The sequence below is a fragment of the Manis pentadactyla genome, chromosome 10 (genome assembly GCF_030020395.1).
Source record: "Manis pentadactyla isolate mManPen7 chromosome 10, mManPen7.hap1, whole genome shotgun sequence".
Taxonomy (NCBI): Eukaryota; Metazoa; Chordata; class Mammalia; order Pholidota; family Manidae; genus Manis; species Manis pentadactyla.
In genome coordinates, this window is record NC_080028.1 from 100,666,621 (window position 1) to 100,690,151 (window position 23,531).

Sequence of the window (23,531 nt, forward strand, 5' to 3'; positions counted from 1 at the left end):
GTGGTTTTAATTTGCATTTCTTTGATGACAAGCAATGTGGAGCATCTTTTCATGTGTCTGTTGGCCATCTGAATTTCTCCTTTAGAGAACTGTCTGTTCAGCTCCTCTGCCCATTTTTTTATTGGGTTACTTGCTTTTTGTTTGTTGAGGTGTGTGAGCTCTTTATATATTTTGGATGTCAACCCTTTATTGGATCTGTCATTTACGAATATATTCTCCCATACTGTAGGATACTTTTTGTTCTATTGATGGTGTCCTTTGCTGTACAGAAGCTTTTCAGCTTGATATAGTTCCATTTGTTCATTTCTGCGTTTGTTTCCTTTGCCCGGGGAGATATGTTCAAGAAGAGGTCACTCATGTTTATGTATAAGAGATTTTTGCCTATTTTTGCCTATGTTTTTTTCTAAGCGTTTTATGGTTTCATGACTTACATTCAAGTCTTTGATCCATTTCGAATTTACTTTTGTGTATGGTGTTAGACAGTGATCCAGTTTCATTCTCCTATATGTAGCTGTCCAGTTTTGCCAGCACCATCTGTTGAAGAGACTGTCATTTCCCCATTGTATGTCCGTGGCCCCTTTATCGAATATTAGTTGACCATATATGTTTGGGTTAATGTTTGGAGTCTCTATTCTGTTCCATTGGTCTTTGGCTCTGTTCTTGTGCCAGTACCAAAGTGTCTTGATTACTGTGGCTTTGTAGTAGAGCTTGAAGTTGGGGAGTGAGATTCCCCCCACTTTATTCTTCCTTCTCAGGATTGCTTTAGCTATTTGGGGTCTTTGGTGTTTCAACTATTTGTTCCAGTTCATTGAAGAATGCTGTTGATAGTTTGATAGGGATTGCATTGAAGCTGCATATTGCTTTGGGTAGGATGGCTGTTTTGACGATATTAATTCTTCCTAGCCAAGAGCATGGGATGAGTTTCCATTTGTTAGTGTCCTCTTTAATTTCTCTTAAGAGTGTCTTATACTTTTCAGGTTATAGGTCTTTCACTTCCTTGGTTAGGTTTATTCCTAGGTATTTTATTCTTTTTGATGCTATTGTGAATGGAATTGTCTTCCTGATTTCTCTTTCTATTAGTTTATTGTTAGTGTATAGGAAAGCCACAGATTTCTGTGTGTTAATTTTGTATCCTGCAACTTTGCTGAATTCCGGTATTAGCTCTAGTAGTTTCGGAGTGAAGTCTTTAGGGTTTTTTATGTACAATATCATGTCATCTGCAAATAGTGACAGTTTAACTTCTTCTTTACCAATCTGGATTCCTTGTATTTCTTTGTTTTGTCTAATTCCGGTGGCTATAGGACCTCCAGTACTATGTTGAATAACAGTGGGGATAGTGGGCATCCCTGTCTTGCTCCCGATCGCAGAGGAAAAGCTTTCAGCTTCTCGCTGTTCAGTATGATGTTGGCTGTGGGTTTATCATATATGGCCTTTATTATGTTGAGGTACTTGCCCTCTATACCCATTTTGTTGAGAGTTTTTATCATGAATGGATGTTGAATTTTGTTGAATGCTTTTTCAGCATCTATGGAGATGATCGTGTGGTTTTTGTCTTTCTTTTTGTTGATGCGGTGGATGATATTGATGGATTTTTGAATGTTGTACCATCCTTGCATCCCTGGGATGAATCCCACTTGGTCATGGTGTATGATCCTTTTGATGTATTTTTGAATTCGGTTTGCTAATATTTTGTTGAGTATTTCTGCATCTACGTTCATCAGGGATATTGGTCTGTAGTTTTCTTTTTTGGTGGGGTCTTTGCCTGGTGTTGGTATTAGGGTGATGTTGGCTTCATAGAATGAGTTTGGGAGTATTCCCTCCTCTTCTATTTTTTTTTGAAAACTTTAAGGAGAATGGGTATTATGTCTTCTCTGTATGTCTGATAAAATTCTGAGGTAAATCCATCTGGCGCAGGGGTTTTGTTCTTAGGTAGTTTTTTGATTACCACTTCAATTTCGTTGCTCGTAATTGGTCTGTTTATATTTTCTGTTTCTCTCTGGGTCAGTCTTGGAAGGTTGTATTTTTCTAGGAAGTTTCCCATTTCTCCTAGGTTTCCCAGCTTGTTAGCATATAGGTTTTCATAGTACTCTGTAATAATTCTTTGTATTTCTGTGGAGTCCGTCATTATTTTTCCTTTCTCGTTTCTGATTCTGTTGATTTGTGTTGACTCTCTTTTCCTCTTAATAAGTCTGGCTAGAGGCTTATCTATTTTGTTTATTTTCTCAAAGAACCAACTCTTGGTTTCATTGATTTTTGCTATTGTTTTATTCTTCTCAATTTTATTTATTTCTTCTCTGATCTTTATTATGTCCCTCCTTCTGATGACCTTAGGCCTCATTTGTTCTTCTTTTTCTAATTTCTGTAATTGTGACATTAAACCATTCATTTGGGATTGTTCTTCCTTCTTTAAATATGCCTGTATTGCTATATACTTTCCTCTTAAGACTGCTTTTGCTGTATCCCAGAGTAGTTGGGGCTTTGTGTTGTTGTTGTCGTTTGTTTCCATATATTGCTGGATCTCCATTTTGATTTGGTCATTGATCCATTGGTTATTTAGGAGCGTGTTGTTAAGCCTCCATGTGTTTGTGAGTCTTTTTGCTTTCTTTGTACAATTTATTTCTAGTTTTATGCCTTTGTGGTCTGAAAAGTTAGTTGGTAGGATTTCAATCTTTCGGAATTTACTGAGGCTCTTTTTGTGGCCTGGTATGTGGTCTATTCTGGAGAATGTTCCATGTGCACTTGAGAAGAATGTGTGTGTATCCTGTTGCTTTTGGATGTAGAGTTCTGTAGATGTCTATTAGGTCCATCTGTTCTAGTGTGTTGTTCAGTGCCTCTGTGTCCTTACTTATTTTCTGTCTGGTGGATGTGTCTTTTGGAGTGAGTGGTGTGTTGAAGTCTCCCAGAATGAATGCATTGCAGTCTATTTCCTCCTTTAATTCTGTTAGTATTTGTTTCACATATGTTGGTGCTCCTGTATTGGGTGCATCTTCATTTATAATGGTTATATCCTTTTGTTGGAGTGAGCCCTTTATCATTATGTAATATCCTTCTTTATCTTTTGTTACTTTCTTTATTTTGAAGTCTATTTTGTCTGATACTAGTATTGCAACACCTGCTTTTTTCTCCTTGTTGTTTGCATGAAGTACTTTTTCCATCCCTTGACTTTAAGTCTGTGCATGTCTTTGGGTTTGAGGTGAGTCTCTTATAAGCAGCATATGGATGGGTCTTGCTTTTTTATCCATTCTATTCCTCTGTGTCTTTTGATTGGTGCATTCAGTCCATTTACATTTAGGGTGATTATTGAAAGGTATGTACTTATTGCCATTGCAGGCTTTAAGTTTGTGGTTACCAAAGGTCCAAGGTTAGCTTCTTTACTATCTTACTGTCTAACTTAACTCACTTATTAAGCTATTATAAACACGGTCTGATGATTCTTTATTTCTCTCCCTTCTTATTCCTTCTCCTCCCTTCTTCATATGTTGGGTGTTTTGTTCTGTGCTCTTTTTAGGAGTGCTCCCATCTAGAGCAGTCCCTGTAAGATGCCCTGTAGAGGTAGTTTGTGGGAGGCAAATTCCCTCAATTTTTGCTTGTCTGGGAATTGTTTAATCCCTCCTTCATATTTAAATGATAATCGTGCTGGATACAGTTTCTTGGTTCGAGGCCCTTCTGTTTCATTGCATTAAGTATATCGTGCCATTCTCTTCTGGCCTGTAGGGTTTCTGTTGAGAAGTCTGATGATAGCCTGATGGGTTTTCCTTTGTAGGTGACCTTTTTTTTCTCTCTGGCTGCCTTTAATACTTTGTCCTTGTCTTTGATCTTTGCCATTTTAATTATTATGTGTCTTGGTGTTGCCCTCCTTGGATCCCTTGTCATGGGAGTTCTGTGTACCTCTGTGGTCTGAGAGGCCATTTCCTCCCCTAGTTTGGGGAAGTTTTCAGCAATTATTTCTTCAAAGACACTTTCTATCCCTTTTTCTCTCTCTTCTTCTTCTGGTACCCCTATAATGTGGATATTTTTCCATTTCAGTTGGTCACACAGTTCTCTTAAAATTCTTTCATTCCTGGAGATCCTTTTATCTCTCTCTGCATCAGCTTCTCTGCATTCCTGTTCTGTGTTTTCTAGTCCATTAATGGTCTCTTGCATCCCGTCCATTCTGTTTTGAAGACCTTCCAGAGCTTGTTTTATTTCTGTATTCTCCCTCCTTAGTTCTTGCATATTTCTCTGCAAGTCCATCAGCATGGTTATGACTTTTGTTTTGAATTCTTTTTCAGGAAGACTGGTTAAATCTGTCTCCCCAGGTTCCTTCTCAGGGGAAGATGTAGCAGATGTCGAAGCTGTCTGGGTTAGTCTTGTCTGGATCAAATTTTTTTGCCTTTTCATGTTGATAGGTGCAGTGGAGTGCTATTGATGCGTCTATCAGCTAGGAGAGTCAAGCCTCTTTCCACTTGGCTCCTGGCCTTTCTTTTTTATTTTGAGAGGGCATATCTTATATTTATTGATCAAATGGTTGTTAAGAGCAATAAAATTCTGTATAGGGGACTCAATTCACAATCATTAATCAACCCCAAGCCTAATTCTTAACAGTCTCCAATCTTCTAAAGTATAATGAACAAGTTCTTACCTGGTGAACAAATTCTTACGTAGTGAATAAGTTCTTACATGGTGAACAGTGCAAGGGCAGTCATCACAGAAACTTTCGGTTTTGATCACGCATTATGAACCATAAACAATCAGGTCAAATATGAATATTCATTTGATTTTTATACTTGATTTATATGTGGATCCCACATTTCTTCCTTTATTATTATTATTATTTTTTTTAATAAAATGCTGAAGTGGTAGGTAGATGTAAGATAAAGGTAGAAGACTTAGTTTAGTGTTGTAAGAGAGCAAATGTACATGATCAGGTGTGTGCCTGTAGACTATGTGTTAATCCAAGCTAGACAAGGGCAATAAAACATCCACGGATGCAGAAGATTTCTCTCAAAACAGGTGGGAGAGAGGTTCTAAGCCTCACCTCTGTTATCCCCAATTTCTCACCTGATGGCCCCCCTGCGACTGTGCCTGTCTTAAGTTATTCCTCCCTTGAGGAATCTTACCCGTCTCTGGCTAACCAGTCATCTTCCAGGGCCATACAGGGAGATGTAAAGTTGGTAAGTGAGAGAGAAGCCATATTGTTTGAAAAGGTTAGCTTTTTACTTCTATGCAGATTTATGTCCTGTGGCTTCTATGCCCAGCATTTGTCTTGAGGTATCATTAGCACTTGGAGGAATTATGATACTCGGTAAATTTGATATGAGGCACGAATTCTATTTAAGGGTTGTAATTAGGAAGGAAGAAGAAAAGCTATAGAGGTAGCAGACGGAAGAAAACATGGGGAGATTGATTATTTCTTCGACATATCTTCTTGTAGAGTAATTTAAGCATGTATAGGTTTTAAACTACTAATTAAATTGCACACACACATTAACATAATAGGAATACAGTTACATAACTAAAGCAGATCTATAATTACCAGCCATCTCCAGTGAGGCCAAGAAAACCAGTTAGGCACCCTAGGCATTTGTGAAAATTTGTCTATGATATGATGGATATTGTCCAACTGTACTTGAACAGTCTGAGAGAAATCAGACAAATTAAAACAGCCCATTCCTGGGAACTGTTCATATCCCATATGTTCTTTTAACAGTAGATAGTCTGTAGTTGTAAGATTTTGGAGCGCTACAACTTGCACTTCTCCTAATTCTTGGTTGAGTTCCATCAGTGTAGATCCAGTCAAATTTGTTGTTTTACTGTATGCACAGGCCAGCTTAGATATCTCCTTCTTCATTCCAATGGCAAGTCCAGTAACCGGTGGGATGAATGCAGCTACAACTGCAGCATCGCCTGGATCTTTGTTGAGGTTTTTTGATGATCATCTTCTGGTATGACTCTTCCAGAGAGTGCTGATGTTGGAAGTTCTTCTTCATATCATATCTTTGTTCATTTTCGGGGTAGCCAAATTAGGCTTTGGTCCTCTGTATAAATACAAACAGACCCTTTGCCCACACTTTGATCTGCCCTTTATACCATTGTGTAGAACTCATTGGAGGTCACCACACAGGAACTGCTTTTTTTTTTGAGAGAGAGAAAAGAATATTATCAGAAAAGTGTACCTCCATAGCCGATCATCTGACACCCTTTAAGTGATCAAAGTTAAGGATATTTAAAGCATGCATTAATTGTTGATTTACAGTTTTTTCCTATCATGGAGTAACCCCCCTTTTCTTTCTTTTTTTTTTTTTGTTGTTGTTATCTTTAATCTACACTTACATGAAGAATATTATGTTTACTAGGCTCTCCCCTATACCAGGTCCCCGCTATAAACCCGTTTACAGTCACTGTTCATCAGCATAGCAAAATGTTGTAGAATCACTACTTGTCTTCTCTGTGTTGTACAGCCCTCCCCTTTCTCCCACCCCCCTATGCATGCTGATCTTAATACCCCCCTTCTCCCTCCCCCCCCTTATCCCTCCCTACCCACCCATCCTCCCCAGTCCCTTTCCCTTTGGTACCTGTTAGTCCATTCTTGGGTTCTGTGATTCCGCTGCTGTTTTGTTCCTTCAGTTTTTCCTTTGTTCTTATACTCCATAGATGAGTGAAATCATTTGGTATTTCTCTTTCTCCGCTTGGCTTATTTCACTTAGCATAATACCCTCCAGCTCCATCCATGTTGCTGCAAATGGTAGGATTTGCCCTCTTCTTATGGCTGAGTAGTATTCCATTGTGTATATGTACCACATCTTCTTTACCCATTCATCTACTGATGGACATTTAGGTTGCTTCCAATTCTTGGCTATTGTAAATAGTGCTGCAATAGACATAGGGGTGCATTGGTCTTTCTCAAACTTGATTGCTGCATTCTTAGGGTAAATTCCTAGGAGTGGAATTCCTGGGTCAAATGGTAAGTCTGTTTTGAGCATTTTGATGAACCTCCATACTGGTTTCCACAGTGATTGAACTAGTTTACATTCCCACCAGCAGTGTAGGAGGTTTCCCCTTCTCCACAGCCTCGCCAACATTTGTTGTTGTTTGTCTTATGGATGGCAGCCATCCTTACTGGTGTGAGGTGATACCTCATTGTAGTTTTAATTTGCATTTCTCTGATAATTAGCGATGTGGAGCATCTTTTCATGTGTCTGTTGGCCATCTGTATTTCTTTTTTGGAGAACTGTCTGTTCAGTTCCTCTGCCCATTTTTTAATTGGATTATTTGATTTTTGTTTGTTGAGGCATGTGAGCTCTTTATATATTTTGGACATCAAGCCTTTATCGGATGTGTCATTTTTAAATATATTCTCCCATACTGTAGGGTTCCTTTTTGTTCTATTGATGGTGTCTTTTGCTGTACAGAAGCTTTTCAGCTTAATATAGTCCCACTTGTTCATTTTTGCTGTTGTTTTCCTTGCCCGGGGAGATATGTTCAAGAAAAGGTCGCTTATGTTTATGTCTAAGAGGTTTTTGCCTATGTTTTTTTCCACAAGTTTAATGGTTTCATGACTTACATTCAGGTCTTTGATCCATTTTGAATTTACTTTTGTATATGGGGTTAGACAATGGTCCAGTTTCATTCTCCTGTATGTAGCTGTCCAGTTTTGCCAGCATCTGTTGAAGAGACTGTCATTTCGCCACTGTATGTCCATGGCTCCTTTATCAAATATTAATTGACCATATATGTTTGGGTTAATGTCTGGAGTCTCCAGTCTGTTCCACTGGTCTGTGGCTCTGTTCTTGTCTCCTGGCCTTTCTTTACTGGGACAACGGCGACCCCTAGTGGCTTTTGTTGGGCACTTGTGTGTAGACTGGGTCTTTGTATCTTGCCCGGCCGGTATGGAGGAAGCTCCCTTGCAGAGGGTGTGGACAGCCTCAGGCTGCTGCTCTGCTATGGCAGGGCCCTGGAGGGGTAATGGACAGGGGGCTGTTTGGCTGTTTACCTCCGTGAGGGGTCTCAGAGCTGTTGCCCAGGGGGTTAGTGCGCCTGGAGTTCCCTGGAATTTCCAGCTGCTGGACTGTGACCTGGGATGCTTCCGTCCAGCTATGGGGTCCCTATCCCTTTAAGACTTCGAAAAGCACTCGCTTTTCTTTGTCACAGGGGCGCTGGCTTCGGGACCTGCTCACAGGTCCTACTGTCCTGCTTCCCTAGTTTCCAGCACCCCACGCATGCACTGTGTCTGCGCTCTGGTGCGGATGGCTAGGGCTGGGTTTTCAGCAGTCCTTGGCTCCCTCTCCCTCCCCGCTCCGACTCCTCTCCTCCCGCCAGGAGCTGGGGTGAGGGGTGTTCAGGTCCCGCCGGGCTGCGGCTTGTATCTTACCCCTTTCACCAGGCACTGGGTTCTCGCAGGTGTGGATATAGTCTGGCTGTTGTCCTGTGTCTTCTGGTCTCTCTTTTAGGATTAGTTGTATTTGTTGTATTTTCAAAAATATACATGTTTTTGGGAGGAGATTCCCACTGTCCTACTCATGCCGCCATCTTACCTTCATCTGGGGTAAAGTCTTTTAAAAGTGAGTTCTATGCTGGTGTACATTCTGGTGTGTAATAATTAAGTCGCTACTGATTTAGCTTCTGTTTACTGGTAGGGATGAGGTAGTGGGCCAAAGAACGTTGCTTCCCTTAGAAGCAATGGCATTTAATACAGAATCTGCCATCTGCCATCCACTCATCTCTAGGGTCCCAACCCTGCCCCACTTGACTGCAGCCTTTTCATAGCATCCACTACAGTGCTGGACAGGCTCTCAGCTCCCTGAACAATCTGGTGCATTTCTCTCTCTCTTAATTAGATGGTACATTTATATAGTCTAAGATGCAAAAAATACAAAAGGCCTGCAGTAAGAAGTATCACCCTGCCTCTACCCACTCAGGACAATCAGTCCTGCCAGTTTTCTCAGGTATCCTTTCTGGTAGATTTATGTAACACTATATTTCCCCCCACCGCCTTGTATGTTGAAATGGCAGCATCTATATTGTGCATGCTATTCTGGGCCCTGGGAGTCATCTCAGCAGCATACATTAGAGGAAGTTCACAGTGATATATGTTTCTAGAACTGGTATGAACATATAATCTAGTATGTCTTCTGGCAACCTATAGCGCAGCCTTCCCAAATCCTAAGCATTTACAAACAGCTCCCTGTCTGACTCTCAGCTCCCCATGTGTCACCACTGCCCAGATCAAACTCAGGCTCCGAACACCTGCCCTCCCTCTACCCAAACCAGGCCTTTTCCCTGTTCCCAAGTTCCTCTGGTATTGTTGTTGTCTTGGGCTGCACAAACCAGAAATCAAGGTGTCATCCTTGACAGCTCCCTCTCCTTACTCCCAGAGCTGAGCTGCCATAGTCCAGCCAGTTTTACTTTCTAAATTTCTCTCAGATCAGCTAGCTTTTCTCTCCTTCACATCCTCATCTACCTCCAGTCTGAGCCTCCTTAGTCTTTCTTCCAGATGACTTGAATAGCTTCCTGTCTTTTAAATTCCCACTCTTACTCTCTTCCAGTCTGTTATCCACAAAAAATGATCTTTTAAAAATCACAAACTTAATGATGTTTTTTTTAATTGAAGTTATCATTGATACACAGTCTTTATTGGTTCCATATATAGAACACAGTGGTTCAACAGTTACCCATATTATTAAATCCTCACCCCCACTAGTACGGTTACTGTCTGTTAACTTGGAAAGATGTTACAGAATCATTGACTATATTCTCCATGCTGTGATCATGTTATTTTCATGCCTGACATCTTTTGACACTTTCATAGTGCTCTCCGGTTAAAGTTCAAACTGAATAACCATGCCCTACCAGGACCCTCATGGCCTGGCCTCCAGGCCTGTTTGCACTGTCTGCTGCTCAGCTGCTGGAGCCAGTCTTCTCCCACTGTTCCTTGGTCTGGAATGCTGTTCTCCTTTCGCTGTCTTGACTCATCATTCAGTTCTCAGGCTCCACTCCTCAACCCTTTGCTGTCCACCACACTCCCTATTAGACCAGGTCCCCAATTAGAGCTGACAGACCATCTTTTCTATCATCGTACTTGGGAGAGTTGTGATTTCCATTAAGGAAATTAAATTAAGTTAGTTAATAGCTCTTTAAATTCTTGTTATTGATGTGAGATGGTTTCTGGCACATATATATAAAAACATCTTATCAACTAGGAAATATCCCAGGGAAAAAAAGTAATTTTTTTAATTCATGTACATAGTTGAAGTTGAACAATGGAAGGTCATGTCCGTGTTTATGAATGATAGGTGACTGAGGGAGTATGTCCCTTAAGGACCTCTAGAATCCTAATCTAGGCCATTCTTCAATTCAACAGGAGCACTCTATGCCAGACCAGCTGGCCACAGGGGTTGCAGAAATTAGTAAGACCCATAAAACCTTGCCCTCAAGTAGCTCACAGTATTTCATTTTTAAAAACCCAAAATCACTTAAATCTGTTTCTGTGGTTTTTTCAGGTGGCTACTGGCATTTTAGAAAGCCTTATGCAAATTGAGTGATGGGAGCAACAGTTTCTTTTAATGTAAGGAAAGAAAAATTTCCCCATGCTTTCCTCTGATTCTTACTCTTCCACTGAGAAATCTCTTTAGAAATAACTCCAGCCAAAAGGGAGAGTTCAAGTCAAGTGTAGCTCGTTTGCATTCCCTGTTGTTGAGCAGAAATTTGTGTGGTGTCCACTCACCAGGAACTGTCTTTGTGTCTTTCCTTTATCCCCAGGAAACCTGTAGGAAGTGTCAGGGACTCTGGAAAGAGCACAATGGCCTCACCTGTGAAGAGCTGGCTGAAAAAGATGATATCAAGTACCGAACCTCTATGTAAGTAACAAAATTCAGAGGCCTTACTGACAGATTCTCAGCTCCCCCACCTGGCCTGCCGTTTTGGCAGGTAAGGGCAGTGAGTGTCATGGGAAAAACAGGCTCTCAAGCTACCCCAGTCCAGAGTGATCTCGGGGAAGTGACCCACCCCTGAGCCTTTTCTTCCTCTCAGCAGCCTCACAGAGCTTTCTCCCAAGGTCAGATGTGATTTAGTAAATGCCTGGCTTGTGTGAATTCAGTAAATGTTGGTTCCTTTTCTCTTTATTATCTAACTAAACAAGCAAGTAACACATTTTAATTATATTAGATTCCACCAGTGATGCTTATATTTGTACTTCCTGTGGGACACTGGTGGCCTTGAGACATTAAGAATTACAACCTCCAGTATGCAAAATAGCACCATAGTAATACTAAGAACTATTACTGTGTGGCCCTCCCTAGGTGGCTGAGAACTTTACAAATACTAACTTACTAAATACTTAATAAGATTTATTTGGCTCATGGCCTTCTTCCTCCATCTTTATATCCAGCAGTGGGAGACATGACTTAAATAAGACAGTGTGTGGAACAGATCTGTGAGGTCATTCAAAGAGCCAGGTTCCTTTTCTTCCTGCCTCACCATCCCCTAAGGTGCTGCTCTCATCTGCATGATTGTGACTGGGTTGCAGCCACTCTCCACTGCACAGGAAAGAAGAGCAAATGAGCTGCTGGGCAAGCAGCTTTTTTAAGTCATAAGTAATGCAGAAATTATATATATCATTTCTGCTCAGGCCCTCTTGCTCTAGATTCAGTCACATGGCCACAACCTGGCTCCAAGGCAGACACCATATGTAGTCTCTACTGGGTGATTTTATGTCCAGCTTAAATTTGAAGGGTAAGGAGTAGGTCTTGTTACTAAGAAAATTAAGAGGGAAGTGACTGTTTGGGGCCATTAACAGTCTCCAAGTCCCACAGATCAGTACTATTATTATCCTCATTTTGCAACTGACATAACAGAGCCCAAGTAACTTGCCCATGGTCACACAGCTAGTAAGTGGCATAGCAGAGATCTGAACCTAGATATATGACTTCTAACTGCTCTTTACCACATAACAGTACTTCAGAATAACAGCCTCCAAAGCTGGCCAGGCCCCAACCTCCAAAACCTGTGAACATGTCAGCCTTATATGTTAGAAGGGACATTTCAGATGTGATTAAGATTATAGACCTTGAGGTGGGGAGGTTACCCTGGAATATCCAGGTAAAGCCAAACTAATCATATGAGAGCCTTTCTCTGGTCAGATTGAGATGCAGTAATGGGCAGAGAATCAGGGAGACATGAGCAGGCCTTGGCCTCCCATTGTTGGATTTCAAGATGGAGGAGGAAGGCCATGAGCCAAGGAGGGCAACAGCCTCTAAAAGCAGGAAACAACCTTCAGTTTACAGCCACCAAGAAAATGGGGACCACAGTCTTGTAATCTTCAAAGAGCTGAATTCTGCTGCAGCCCACGTGAGCAGCAGAGTCTCTCCTAGAGCCTCCAGTGGGTAATGCATGCAGTCTGTCCATACCTTGATTTTAGTGAAATGAGACCTGAGCTGGACTTCTGAACTACAGAGCTATTAAAATAATAAGTTTGTATTATATTTAGCTAATAAATCTGTGGGGGTACATTACAGCAGCAGTAGTAGAAAGCAAACAGATTTTGGTGCTAAATGTGAAATGCTGCTGTAACAAATACCTAAAAATGTGGAAGCTGGTTTGGAATTGGGCAATGGGTAGAAGCTAGAAGAATTCTGATAAGCATGACAGAAAAAAGCCTAGATGGCCTTGAACAGTTAGTAGAAATATGGACATAGAAACTCCACCATTAAGGGCTCGGAATAAGTGAGAAACCCTATAGGCAAAACCTAAATGGCCTTGGAGAATATGTAAATCACAGTGAACCAACTGGAGATAGAAAGATGGACGTTAAAGGTGCTGCTGGCGAGGACTCAGAACAAGATGAGGAGGGTGTCACTGAAAATGGGGAGAAAGGGAATCCCTGTCCTATCATGGCAGAGAGCCGAGCCGCTTGTGTCCTGTACCTTCACACACAAAGCAGAATTTGTTATGAACTGATTTACCTGAGGAGATTTCCAAGCAAAGCATTAAAGAATAGACAATGCAACTGAAAAGCAATAGATGGAGGGAAGAACAGTTAACGAGAAGGAACAGGACCTGATTGTTTCTGAAATTCTCATCCCAGTGATAAATGACCTTAAAATTAAGAGATTCACTGTCAGGAAAAGCATGCTCTCAAGAGAAAACCAAGGGTGTGTTCAGAATGTCAGTATTCAGTCATACAGAGGGTCTTTGAAGAGATGAAGGGAGCGACTCAGCTTCCCTCAGTCAAACCAGAGTGCCTCTTGGAAACTCAGGAGTAAACCTCAGCCGTCTCAGCAGAAGCCAAACATAGAGATGGGATTATCTATGAAATATCTGTGAACAAGCTTCATGTCTAATTGAATGAATCCCTGTGACATGCATGGGAGACCCACAAGTTATTAAGAAGTTTATATCAGCAGAAACACCACCTTCTTGGACCAAAGGAGACAGAGAGAATGAAATCAAAGAAGTCTGTCAGACCTCCAAAATTCTACAAGAAGGAACTCTTCAGCTGTAAACCTGTGCTTCCTTTCTTGAACAAGGGAGAATTACTCAGTGGAGCTGTGAGCCAAGAGGCAGAGTCTCAAACTACAAAGGATTGTTCTCAGATCTGAAATAGAAGGGAGTTGGCTGATTTCTAAATTCATGGGGACTGGTAACTCCTTCCTTCCTTATTCTCTGTTTTTGAACCAGGATCTGTAACTATTGACCTATCTTAATACATCATTGTATTTTAGGAACAGATAATTTGTTTCTTTAGTTTCTTAGGCCCACAAATGGAGAGGAAGTGTGTCCCTGGGTGGATCATATCCAGAGTCCCACCTTTACCTGATTAAAATGCTGAGATTTGGGACTCTGAGTTAGCTGTAATGGATGAGATCTCTGGAGCCCTTGAGATGAGGTAACTGGTTGGTGTGTGGGGTGGATGTGAATTTTTGGAGACCAGAGGGCAGACTGATAGGCAGAAGATTAGCTTCCAAAGATGTCTGTGCCCTAAATCCCAGAACCTGTGACTGTGTTTATCTTACATGGTAAAGGGACTTTGCAGGTATGATTAAAGTTGTCACAACAATGGAAAACTACATACAACCACATACATAGTAATCACAAATATCACTCCAGCTAGAAAACTAGCATTACGTCCTTAAATCTAGGCTTACTATGTCTGTTAGCCATCCTTTGTGATTTCAAGTGATCAGCAGCATGGCCTTAAAGCAATGAACATGTCAAAAGTTACTCTTTCTTCAAAGAAGTTGTCTTGTTAGGCAATTTACTGATTCTCACAGTTGTACTATTGCCAGAAACACTTTAAACCTCTCATTTGGAGTTGTCTTTCAGCTAGTTTATGAGCCAACTCCCAAAAACCCTTCTTGTTGCTATGGACATATCATGTCTGGTTGGAGCTGGGAGAAGGGAAGTATTTCTGTTGTTACTGTTTTGAGCCTTTGCCCCTAAGAAAGATGTCTTATTCCTAAAGTCAGTACAGAGTTATTGAGAACTCACTGTAGAGAGCTGTAGTTAAGAATTTGGAGCACATGTCTCAATCATTCTCTGCCTCAGTTTCCTCATCTGTAAAGTGCTGAGCATGGTTGTATCTACCCATAGGGTTATTACAAAAACTAAAGCACCCAGGGTGGTTTATAAGTCTTCAATACATGCTAGATTTTTTATTGTTGTTTTTTAAGCAGGAGGCTCTGATTTACAAATGAGACGCAAGCACATAAACAGATAACTTCTGGCATTCAGGGCCTGATCTGGCCTGGTTCTGTGTGTTCTACTTGGAGCTGGTGATGGAGTGCTGCCTAGCTCTGCCAGTGGTTCTTGCTGCCCCATAGTTGGAAATCTGAACTACTCCAGGACTTGGCCACGAGCCAGGAGGTGCCTCTTAGCATTAAGTCATGGTTGAGCCCCTACTCTGATTACCCTGTCAGTTCCTGCTGCTGGCTCCATTCAGTGTCTTGTCTAGGTCCTACTTAAACCTGGCATCCTTTTGTGTCAGCAGTAAATGGATCAGAGCACATCCAAATGGGATGTTGAGTCCAAAACCCAGAAAGGCCTCCCAAATATCTTCTTTCTTTGTAATGGGGAATGTAAGATACATCAACACGTGCTTAACTTTGGAAGGAATAGTCTAATGTATACCCCTGACCTCCACATCACCAGAACTTCATAGAGATTACAGATCTCTGTTTATATTTACATGTGTTTGTATTTATTATTACATATATAAAATACCTGCTACTTCCTGTTCAACAGGCTCCATCTGCATGTTGTTTGAATAGTAGCCAAGTGTGTTTGTCCTGTTGGACAACAGAAGATCATGGTCCTTGCCAACTGCTTCTGGTGCTCTCTGTTTATTGAAGAGAGTAAAAGCATCTTCCAGATCGATAGCAGCACACCACTTGCCAGAGGCATTATTGTGTGCTGTGGTGGGAAATGACATCTGGAACCACAGCTGCAGTTAGAGCCAGCACCGGCCAAGGCCCACAGCGGTGCACTGGCCTCCAGGACCTGCCTCTGCACAGGACCGTAAGACAAGCACATGGAGACATATTGGGAATCGACACCCTTCACCTGCAGTCTCTGATGGTGGCACCAGTCCCCAAGGTGCCCACCAGGGTCTGGTATCACCTTTTGCAGGGATGAGGTACTCCAGGGGCTGCCACTTCCCTTCCCCACCAGAAAGCCAAGGAATCCTGCCAAGTGGCAGAACTGAGGTAGCAGGTACCCTCAGAGAATTACAAATGATTTGTTGTGGATGAGTCGTAAGACACAGCATAATAAATGGTATGAGATTAGTCAGGTGTTGAACAGAACATGTACACCAATGTCCACAGCAGCACTAGTCACAACAGCCAAAGGCTGGAAGCAGCCCAGTGTCCATCCGCAGATGGGTGGTAAAGCGCAATGCGTCTACAGGATGGAGTGTTACTCAGCCATGAAAAGGGAAGGGGTGACCACGCTGTAACATGGATGAACCTTGAAAACGTGCTCAGTGAAAGAAGCCGGTCACAAAAGGCCACATCTTATGATTCCATTTATATGAAATAGCCATAGGCTTATGGATATTTGCCCATGTACAGAAAAGACAAATCCATTTAACACAGAAAGCCAGTTAGTGGTTGTATTGTAAAGCGGGATTGTACCTGCTTAGTAGGTACAGAGTTTCCTTTCGAGATGATGAAAATTATCTGGAACTAGATAATGGTGATGATTGTAACACATTGGGAATATACTAAATGCCCCTGAGTTACCCACTTTAAAATGATTATATTGAATTATATACTTAAAATGAATTACACATTTTTAAATGACAAATTTTATGTGCATTTTACCACAAAAAAAAAAAAAAATACACAGAGGAAAGCCAGTTGAGTAGTACTGCCACAAGAAGACAGGTTGCAAAGAGGAGTTCCCAGCATACTTAGTAGTGGTGAGAACAAATAATCATGAGCTTGTAGGATCCCAGTTGGGGTATAGAGAGGAGAGCAGTGAGCCTTCCTGTTTGAACAGTCAGCAGACACAGCTGCAGCTCAGGCTTCTCTTCCTGTCCTGCACAGGATACATCCGGTGGCGCTGTTTATTTCCTGCCTCGTTTATAATCTAGTTGCCAAGTCACCCTCCCAAAAGAATAAACTATGATTTCTTCCCAGCCCCATTGTGCCCTTTTGTGTCACTGAATAGGTGGTCACCACATCCCATAATAGCAATCCTTTTTTTTGGTGCAGGGCCATTCTTACCCAACCTAGTACTATGCTTACAAATGCAAAAACAAAGGACCTAAACAGATTCACGCAGTGTTGAGTAGCTATTTGAACCTTCTAGCAGTGTTGAGTTGTATGCATTGTTTATATATCCCTCCATCTGTTTAGGAGAGCCTTTTCTCCCCTATCACACCCATAAGTATATCACATTGGCAACCGCCAGCTTGGTGGACAGTGCAAGTAAAGGCACCCACTCTCTTCAGGAAAGGATTGTGTAACCTTGGTTCTTTTCAGCCACTTCTCTCCTTTGCTGGAGCCTAAACTGCTGCCCAGGAAAAAGTCAGCCTACCGCAGGCAACCAGAGTGTGATAGCTTAAAGCCACGCCTCCAACTTGATGTTACTCTTACACAGAAAGTATAGAATATTGCAGTTGTGTTTTGGTCGCAGTTTTTCAAATTGGAAACTTTTTCATCAGAACCTTGTGAGTCTTAACATGGAGCATTGAGAAATGTCTTCATAGTTGGAGAATAACTAAAATCATGAACATGTATACTATATAAAGTTGACAATACAGTCACTTTATTTAAACTTTGTCTCCTTGGTAGAGTTTCTGTTCAGCAAAACTTAGAACTCATTTGTTCTTCAGTAACTTGAACTGGATTCAAATTATTTTCAAGCCACAGTTAAACCTGCCCACCTTTTGTGCCATTCAGAATGGAGATTTAATGAATAACAACCAATTTCCTAATGCATTTTTCCATTTTTAAACACATGATCTGGCTTCTAAGGAACATACTACAACAGTCTTCTAAATATCAGTAATTGAGAACACTTGCCTGCCCCCAGACTCACCTGACTACTCTTGGCTGAAAAACAGAGCAGCAGGAGGGAGAAAGCTGCATTTTCTCAGCCTTAGGAGAGAGTCTGGTGGGAACTCATCCCTAGACATTACAGTCTTTACATTGAAGCAAGTCCCTGGTCACCACTCTGGGTTCCTACTTGGAGGGAAGAGAAAAGCTCATTGGGATAAGTCCCAGTTTCAGGGCTGTCCACCCTTGGGTCCTTCATGCTCCTTCCTAGTCTCAATAGGCAGACCTTTTGACTCCTTCCCATCAAGACTACTTCATGCCAGCTAGGTACAGTAACACAGTCTGTCCACTACCTTCAAGGAACTCAACGTAGTAGAGGAAGACAGACACATAAACAGTTATAGCCAAGTGTTATTTTAGAGTTGTGAGCAGAGCACCACAGAAATAACTAATTCAGCAGTACTAGATCTTAAAGAGCCAAGACCTGTCATTTTAATCTCCATGTCCTCTGCCCCTCCGTGTCAAGTCAGATTGCTTCTCGAAACAAGAAACCTACCTAGGAGCTTCTCATTGGCCAGGATTGAATCTTATGCATGCTCATCCCCTAGCCGCAACAACTTCTGGGAACGGGATTCCAACATGTAGGTGGGTTCTGCCAACAGGAAGAGGTCATAGACTGGCTGTTGGATTGCCCCCAGTTGTGTCTACCACACCCCATGCCAAGTATTTAAAAATCCAAGGATTTATGTAACTAATGTTTAGCCTTACTGGCTCTGTTATCTAGCTTTTTATATATAAAATAATTTAGGAAGACCCTAAGTTTTTTCTCTCCCTTAAGCCTACTCCTGCAATAAAAAGAATAATAATTTCCTAAGTGCTAGGTGCTGGGCACTGTGCCAGGGTACTTTGTATCTTATCAGTAATCCTCAACACACTTGGAGAAAATTGGGTTTTCCCAATTTAAAAAGGAAACTGAGTCTCCCAACAGTAGAGTAATTTACCCAAGACCAAACAACTGGTAAACTGAACCCAGTTCTCAGACTCCAAACAGGCTCTTTTCACTCTTTGTCACGAAAAGGGTAGGCAGTCATTATATGTGGAAAAGTAAATACTTACTGGTCATATTTTTCTCTCCTGTTCATCTTCTGTTATCTCCATTCATGTTTTTTCTTTTTTCAGTGAAGAAAAAATGACTGCTGCACGCATTAGAAAATGCCACAAGTGTGGGACCGGCCTCATCAAATCTGAAGGCTGCAACCGCATGTCTTGCCGTTGCGGTGCCCAGATGTGCTACCTCTGTCGAGTATCTATCAATGGATATGACCATTTCTGCCAGCATCCTCGCTCACCGGGAGCCCCTTGCCAGGAGTGTTCAAGGTGCTCTCTCTGGACCGACCCTACTGTAAGTGAATGCTTGGCTACGTGTTGCTTTGTGGGGGGAGTATCAGTAAGGTAATATAATGAAAAGAGAGATTTCAGATTTATTTAACACATTTGACTTGTGAACAGATAGAAAATTATAGCAGATAACCACAGAAAAAAGTTGAGAAGGTAATCATGCTTAGAGAGCAACATGCGCAAACAGTTCGGCAAATTACTTCAGTCATTTAGGGAATAAATTTTTTCTTTCCTATCCAAAGTATTGCAGAGCATAAAAAAGTGAGGAAAGTTTTACCTATATTTGTATAAAGCCAGCATAATGCTGATGTCAAAATCTGACAGATAACCCTAAAAAAAAAAATTACAAATCTGTCTCATTTATGATTATAGGTTTTAAGTTGTCTAAATAAAATATCAGCAAATAGAAACCATGACCAAATGAGATTGTTCCAGAAATACAAGGATGGTTCAATATTAAGAACTCCATTAATATAATTCATTATGATATCTCCGTGTTAAAAAGACATTTTCATAAGACACAAGTATCCATTCTTGATTTTAAAAGCTTCAGAAAATAGTATTAGAAGTTTTTAGTATGATTATTTAATCCCATATTTTAAAATAGTCATTAACATGTATTTAATAGTGAAATACGTAGAAACATTCCCCAAAAGTCAAGTACAAGACTACTACCACTCTTTTGCACTGCAACTGCTAATCAATGCGGTTAGCTAAGAATAAAATTATTCTTATTGGATAATTGGAGAAGATAATCACAGGTGTTTATTGGGTACCCACTATGTGTCAGACACTCTTCTAATCCATTTTATATGTAAAGAAGAAAGCCAAATCTACCATTTTAAACCTGAGAAAAGAAAATAATTGATGAAATGTTGTTAGAAGCAGTAGAAAGATAGCTAGATACAAAATAAGTATACAGAATGTCATTTATCATAGCAATATAAACAAAGTCTAACAAGAAAAGTGAATAAACAAACTATATTGAAAGACATGGAAATACTTGAACATATGGAGAAATATGCTTTGTTGTTAAATAAGTTTAATATTAAAAATGTGTAAATTGTTAAAATAATTTTTAAATTTGAAACTGTCACAGTCAGTTGTAAGTTTGATCTATTCAGAATGGCAATGTGGTATATGAGCAGACTTGTTCTACCAAAAAGTGATTAAGCATTACAGTGAATGCTCTGTTACCTTGTAGCAAATGGAAGGCCTAAGCCCACGGGAGGCCCAAGGAGAGTCAGTTACTCCTCAGTTTCACTTGGACAAACAAAAGTTTGACCTAGTGGTAGTCAAGTGCCCTGACCCTCAAGGAGAGACTTAGTTTTACAGAGATACCACTTCTTTACAAAGTAATCTTAAAGTGTACTGTAATTCCATTAAATTCAATAGGTTTTTTTTCTTGAAAAATTACCTATAATTTTGAAAATGAGACTGATTTTTACTATGAACTATACTAATGAAAACTGTATAGACTAATATAAGAATAAACAGATAAAAGGAACAAAGTAGAGACCAAAACAGACCCACAAGAGTTTTAAGTAAAAATAGCATTTCAAGTTACTGGAGAAAAGGTAGATTCCTCCATCCTTTTGTTCTTAACTATTGGTGTTACTAGGACTAGTCTGAACAGAAAAGCTCTGTGATGCAGTAGAGAGTAGGAGTGGCGGGGGCGGGTAGGGGGTGTGCCCTTGAGAGAATGATCTGGGGCAGTGTTTGCCATGAGACCTGCCTGAGGAGGAGAGGAACAGGGCAGACCAGGAAATAAAACAGATTTGGCCTCTTCGGGGACCAGAGAGAAGCCAGTGTGGCTTGCAGGTGGAGAGGAAGGGCAGGAACGAAAGTGGCAGGCACAGAACCAGGTCTTGGCTCTTGGCTGCTGGGGAGTAACCTGACCTGATATAAGTTTTCAAGATCACACTGGCTGTCATGTGGAGAGAAAAACATTCAGTAGCTGTTTGCGGGCAGTGGGCTAGCCATTTGGAAATACCCCAGAAAACAAAAGAGATGACTTACAGTCTTGGAGAAGGAAAGGTCCTCCTTAGCATTACATCAAGGCCAGACCAAAAATACATAAAAGAACAAAAGATAACATAAGTGAAGATAAAGATAAATGTAAAACCAAGGAAAACTGTTCTAACATATATATGATACAAATGTTAGAACAATATGACTCAGTAAGAGGTCAGTAAATATCCCTGTAGTAATAAGGATCAGTTTGGCTGTGAATTTGTTCCTGTTAAGAAACCCCAAAAATAACAGTGGCTTAGACAAGATAGAAGATTATTTCTTCTTTGTGAATAAGTATGCAGTGGACAGTCCAGGGGTAGAGGGCTTGCATTAGTATAGTATGCAGCTATAAAAAGTGATGCTATATATCGATGTTTAAGAACATGGAAAGATTTATACATAAAACACAAATAGCATGTGGCTGGGACCACAGACCCACGAGGACAAGTGGTAACAGACATGATGGATGAATATAAAATAGGCTGGGTCTAGGAGACAGCAGAGTATACTGGGGACTGTGGCAAACAGGAGAGTGTGTGCACCACATCTCAGAGGCTGCCACTTAGCTCCTACAGATTGTTGCCTGATAGAATTCTGCTCAGAGTTATCATGGCTTCAGATTTTCCAGAGAGTTTGCAAATCTGTTTTCATATAAAATCTCCCAGTTTTTAAAGATTGGCCATTAATCCAAGTATCTTTGGAACACTGTTCAAGCCAGCATTTCATAAGCAAAAGAAAAGGTCTGGCTAGCCACCAGTCTTTACCCTGGTGCAGAACATCTCTGATATTGCCTGCCCCTCTGTTACTGAGAAATGTGTGAAAAAAGGGGAGACATGTAAATAGATGGTCATCTTGCCATCTGAGTGGAGGGAGGTATAGGTCACAGTGGGAAGTGCTCACCAGCCAAGGTAATCCAGTCCACCTTTTGTGACAGCCCTGCCCAATACCTGGCCATCCTGCTGACTCTCTCAGTCCCATCCAACTAGCAGACTAGGGGCCTGAGCATCCCTAGGAACTTGATGAGGAAATTGGATGTTTTTCTTGAGCTGTAGCTCCTAAAGTGTTCCTCCCACTCCATTGTCTTGGTAGAAATAGAGCAGAGTGGGGGTTACTGGGGGAGGGAGGATGTCCCGCAGCCTGGCCTGTTGTCACTGCTGTTTTTCTTTCTTCTCCCTCCTCTCCTTGTTCCTCCTGCCATTTCCTTTTTCTTCCCACGCATGGCGTTGATTATAAAGGTTTCTTGTGCTGTTACCTTTTTTGGGTGCTGTAGCATGCGACTGCCCCCTCCTTCCCCCCGGTTTTCTTGTTGAATTGTTGTCTTCTACCCTGAGAAAGGTTCTGTATTTGCTCAAAATAAAGTTCGAAAGGAAGGGTAAACGAATCCAAATCCCTCCGATTTCCTCTGGTAGCTGCAGCCAGAGATTTTGTTCCATTTGTCTGTTCCCATCAAAACCAGGATCAGCCCCGTTTCTTTGATTCTCACCAGGAGACCGATTGAATTCCAGCCCAGCATCTGTTGAGGTTTCTGAGAACACAAAGCCATTGAGAAGTTCAGGGAAACAGCATGCCCTGTCAGCCAGGCCTGCTCTCTGGTGTAATTAACCCGGGAGGCCAAGAAGAATCTCTTCATTTGTCAGCAAGGGAGTTGTTCCTTTGTGGTTCAGAGAGAATTTGAGTTTTCATCCTTAATAACTAGAAATTGCCCGGGGACCCACACTAACTTGTGTTAGACAGCTAAGGGGGAAGTCACTTTCCTCCTCTTGTTAGTTACTGAAAATAAGCCAGAAACATTCAACTAAAGTGTTATAAAGCAAGGTGTCTTTTTAGGAAGGGGGGAAAAAAACAGAAGCAAATGCAGTCACAGCAAACCAGTTTTCTGGTTTGGAGGCAGAATGCAAAGCCAACTCTCAATATATAAATGAACAAACATTATTTTGCAATAGGGGGAAGGTTATCCTGTGATTTTATAGGATCCAAAAATGCAAACTCTTATCCAATGGGTGTGGCTGCATGTGTGGTAGGGGTTAACAAGTTCTGTCTTACCGTTAGAGCTGTACTCAAAAGAACAGTCACTTCGCAGTCTGGATTCCAGAGGTGGGGCAGAATTCATAACGTTTTCCCTGTAAACAAAAGAGTCGGTGTTTATCTTGGGTTTGAGCTACCAGAATCTGAACAGAATTGTCTTCTACAGCTTCCTTATTTTTGAATGAGTCTGAAGCATGTTCGGTTCAAACGTTCAACCCTAGGGCTTTTACAGCCAGTCTGCAATTTGGTGCCATCATCGCCCAGCCATTTTGGTCAGGAGAGATATGTGTCCCTCCTGAGCATGCAGTGGATTAAACCTGACATTGGTATGTGTTAATATGTTTAATTCTGTGATAATACCCTAAAGCAGATGTGTCCTCCTGCTTCTACATGAGGAAACGTGCTGCAGACTGTGGTCGTCGGTACATGGTGGCATGGGTCTCCAACCCAGGGCATCTGTTCTGGCAGCATCTTAAGCTAAGCCAGCTTCTCTACCCTCAGAATCTCCAGCACTGACCAGACCAGACCAGTGTGAAGTATCTTCCTGGGGGGTCAGGTGCAGAGGGCTCTGCAACTCAGACCCTTGTTCAAGTGGAAAAGAAGGGATGTCGTAGGAAGGAA

General features: G+C 41.3%; 1 protein-coding gene across 9 annotated transcripts in view; it reads left to right on the plus strand.

Annotated features, from left to right (window-relative positions):
* RNF216 (ring finger protein 216) overlaps positions 1-23,531 on the plus strand; it is a 163,049-nt gene that overhangs the window by 128,107 nt on the left and 11,411 nt on the right. For 8 of the 9 annotated variants that reach the window (XM_036932939.2, XM_036932943.2, XM_057487389.1 and 5 more), the window contains 2 exons: positions 10,738-10,835; positions 18,654-18,876. In XM_036932939.2, the coding sequence (XP_036788834.2) occupies positions 10,738-10,835; positions 18,654-18,876 (321 nt within the window). Of the gene's footprint in view, positions 1-10,737; positions 10,836-18,653; positions 18,877-23,531 lie in introns of those variants that run through there. The other variant, XM_057487390.1, reaches the window with a different exon arrangement.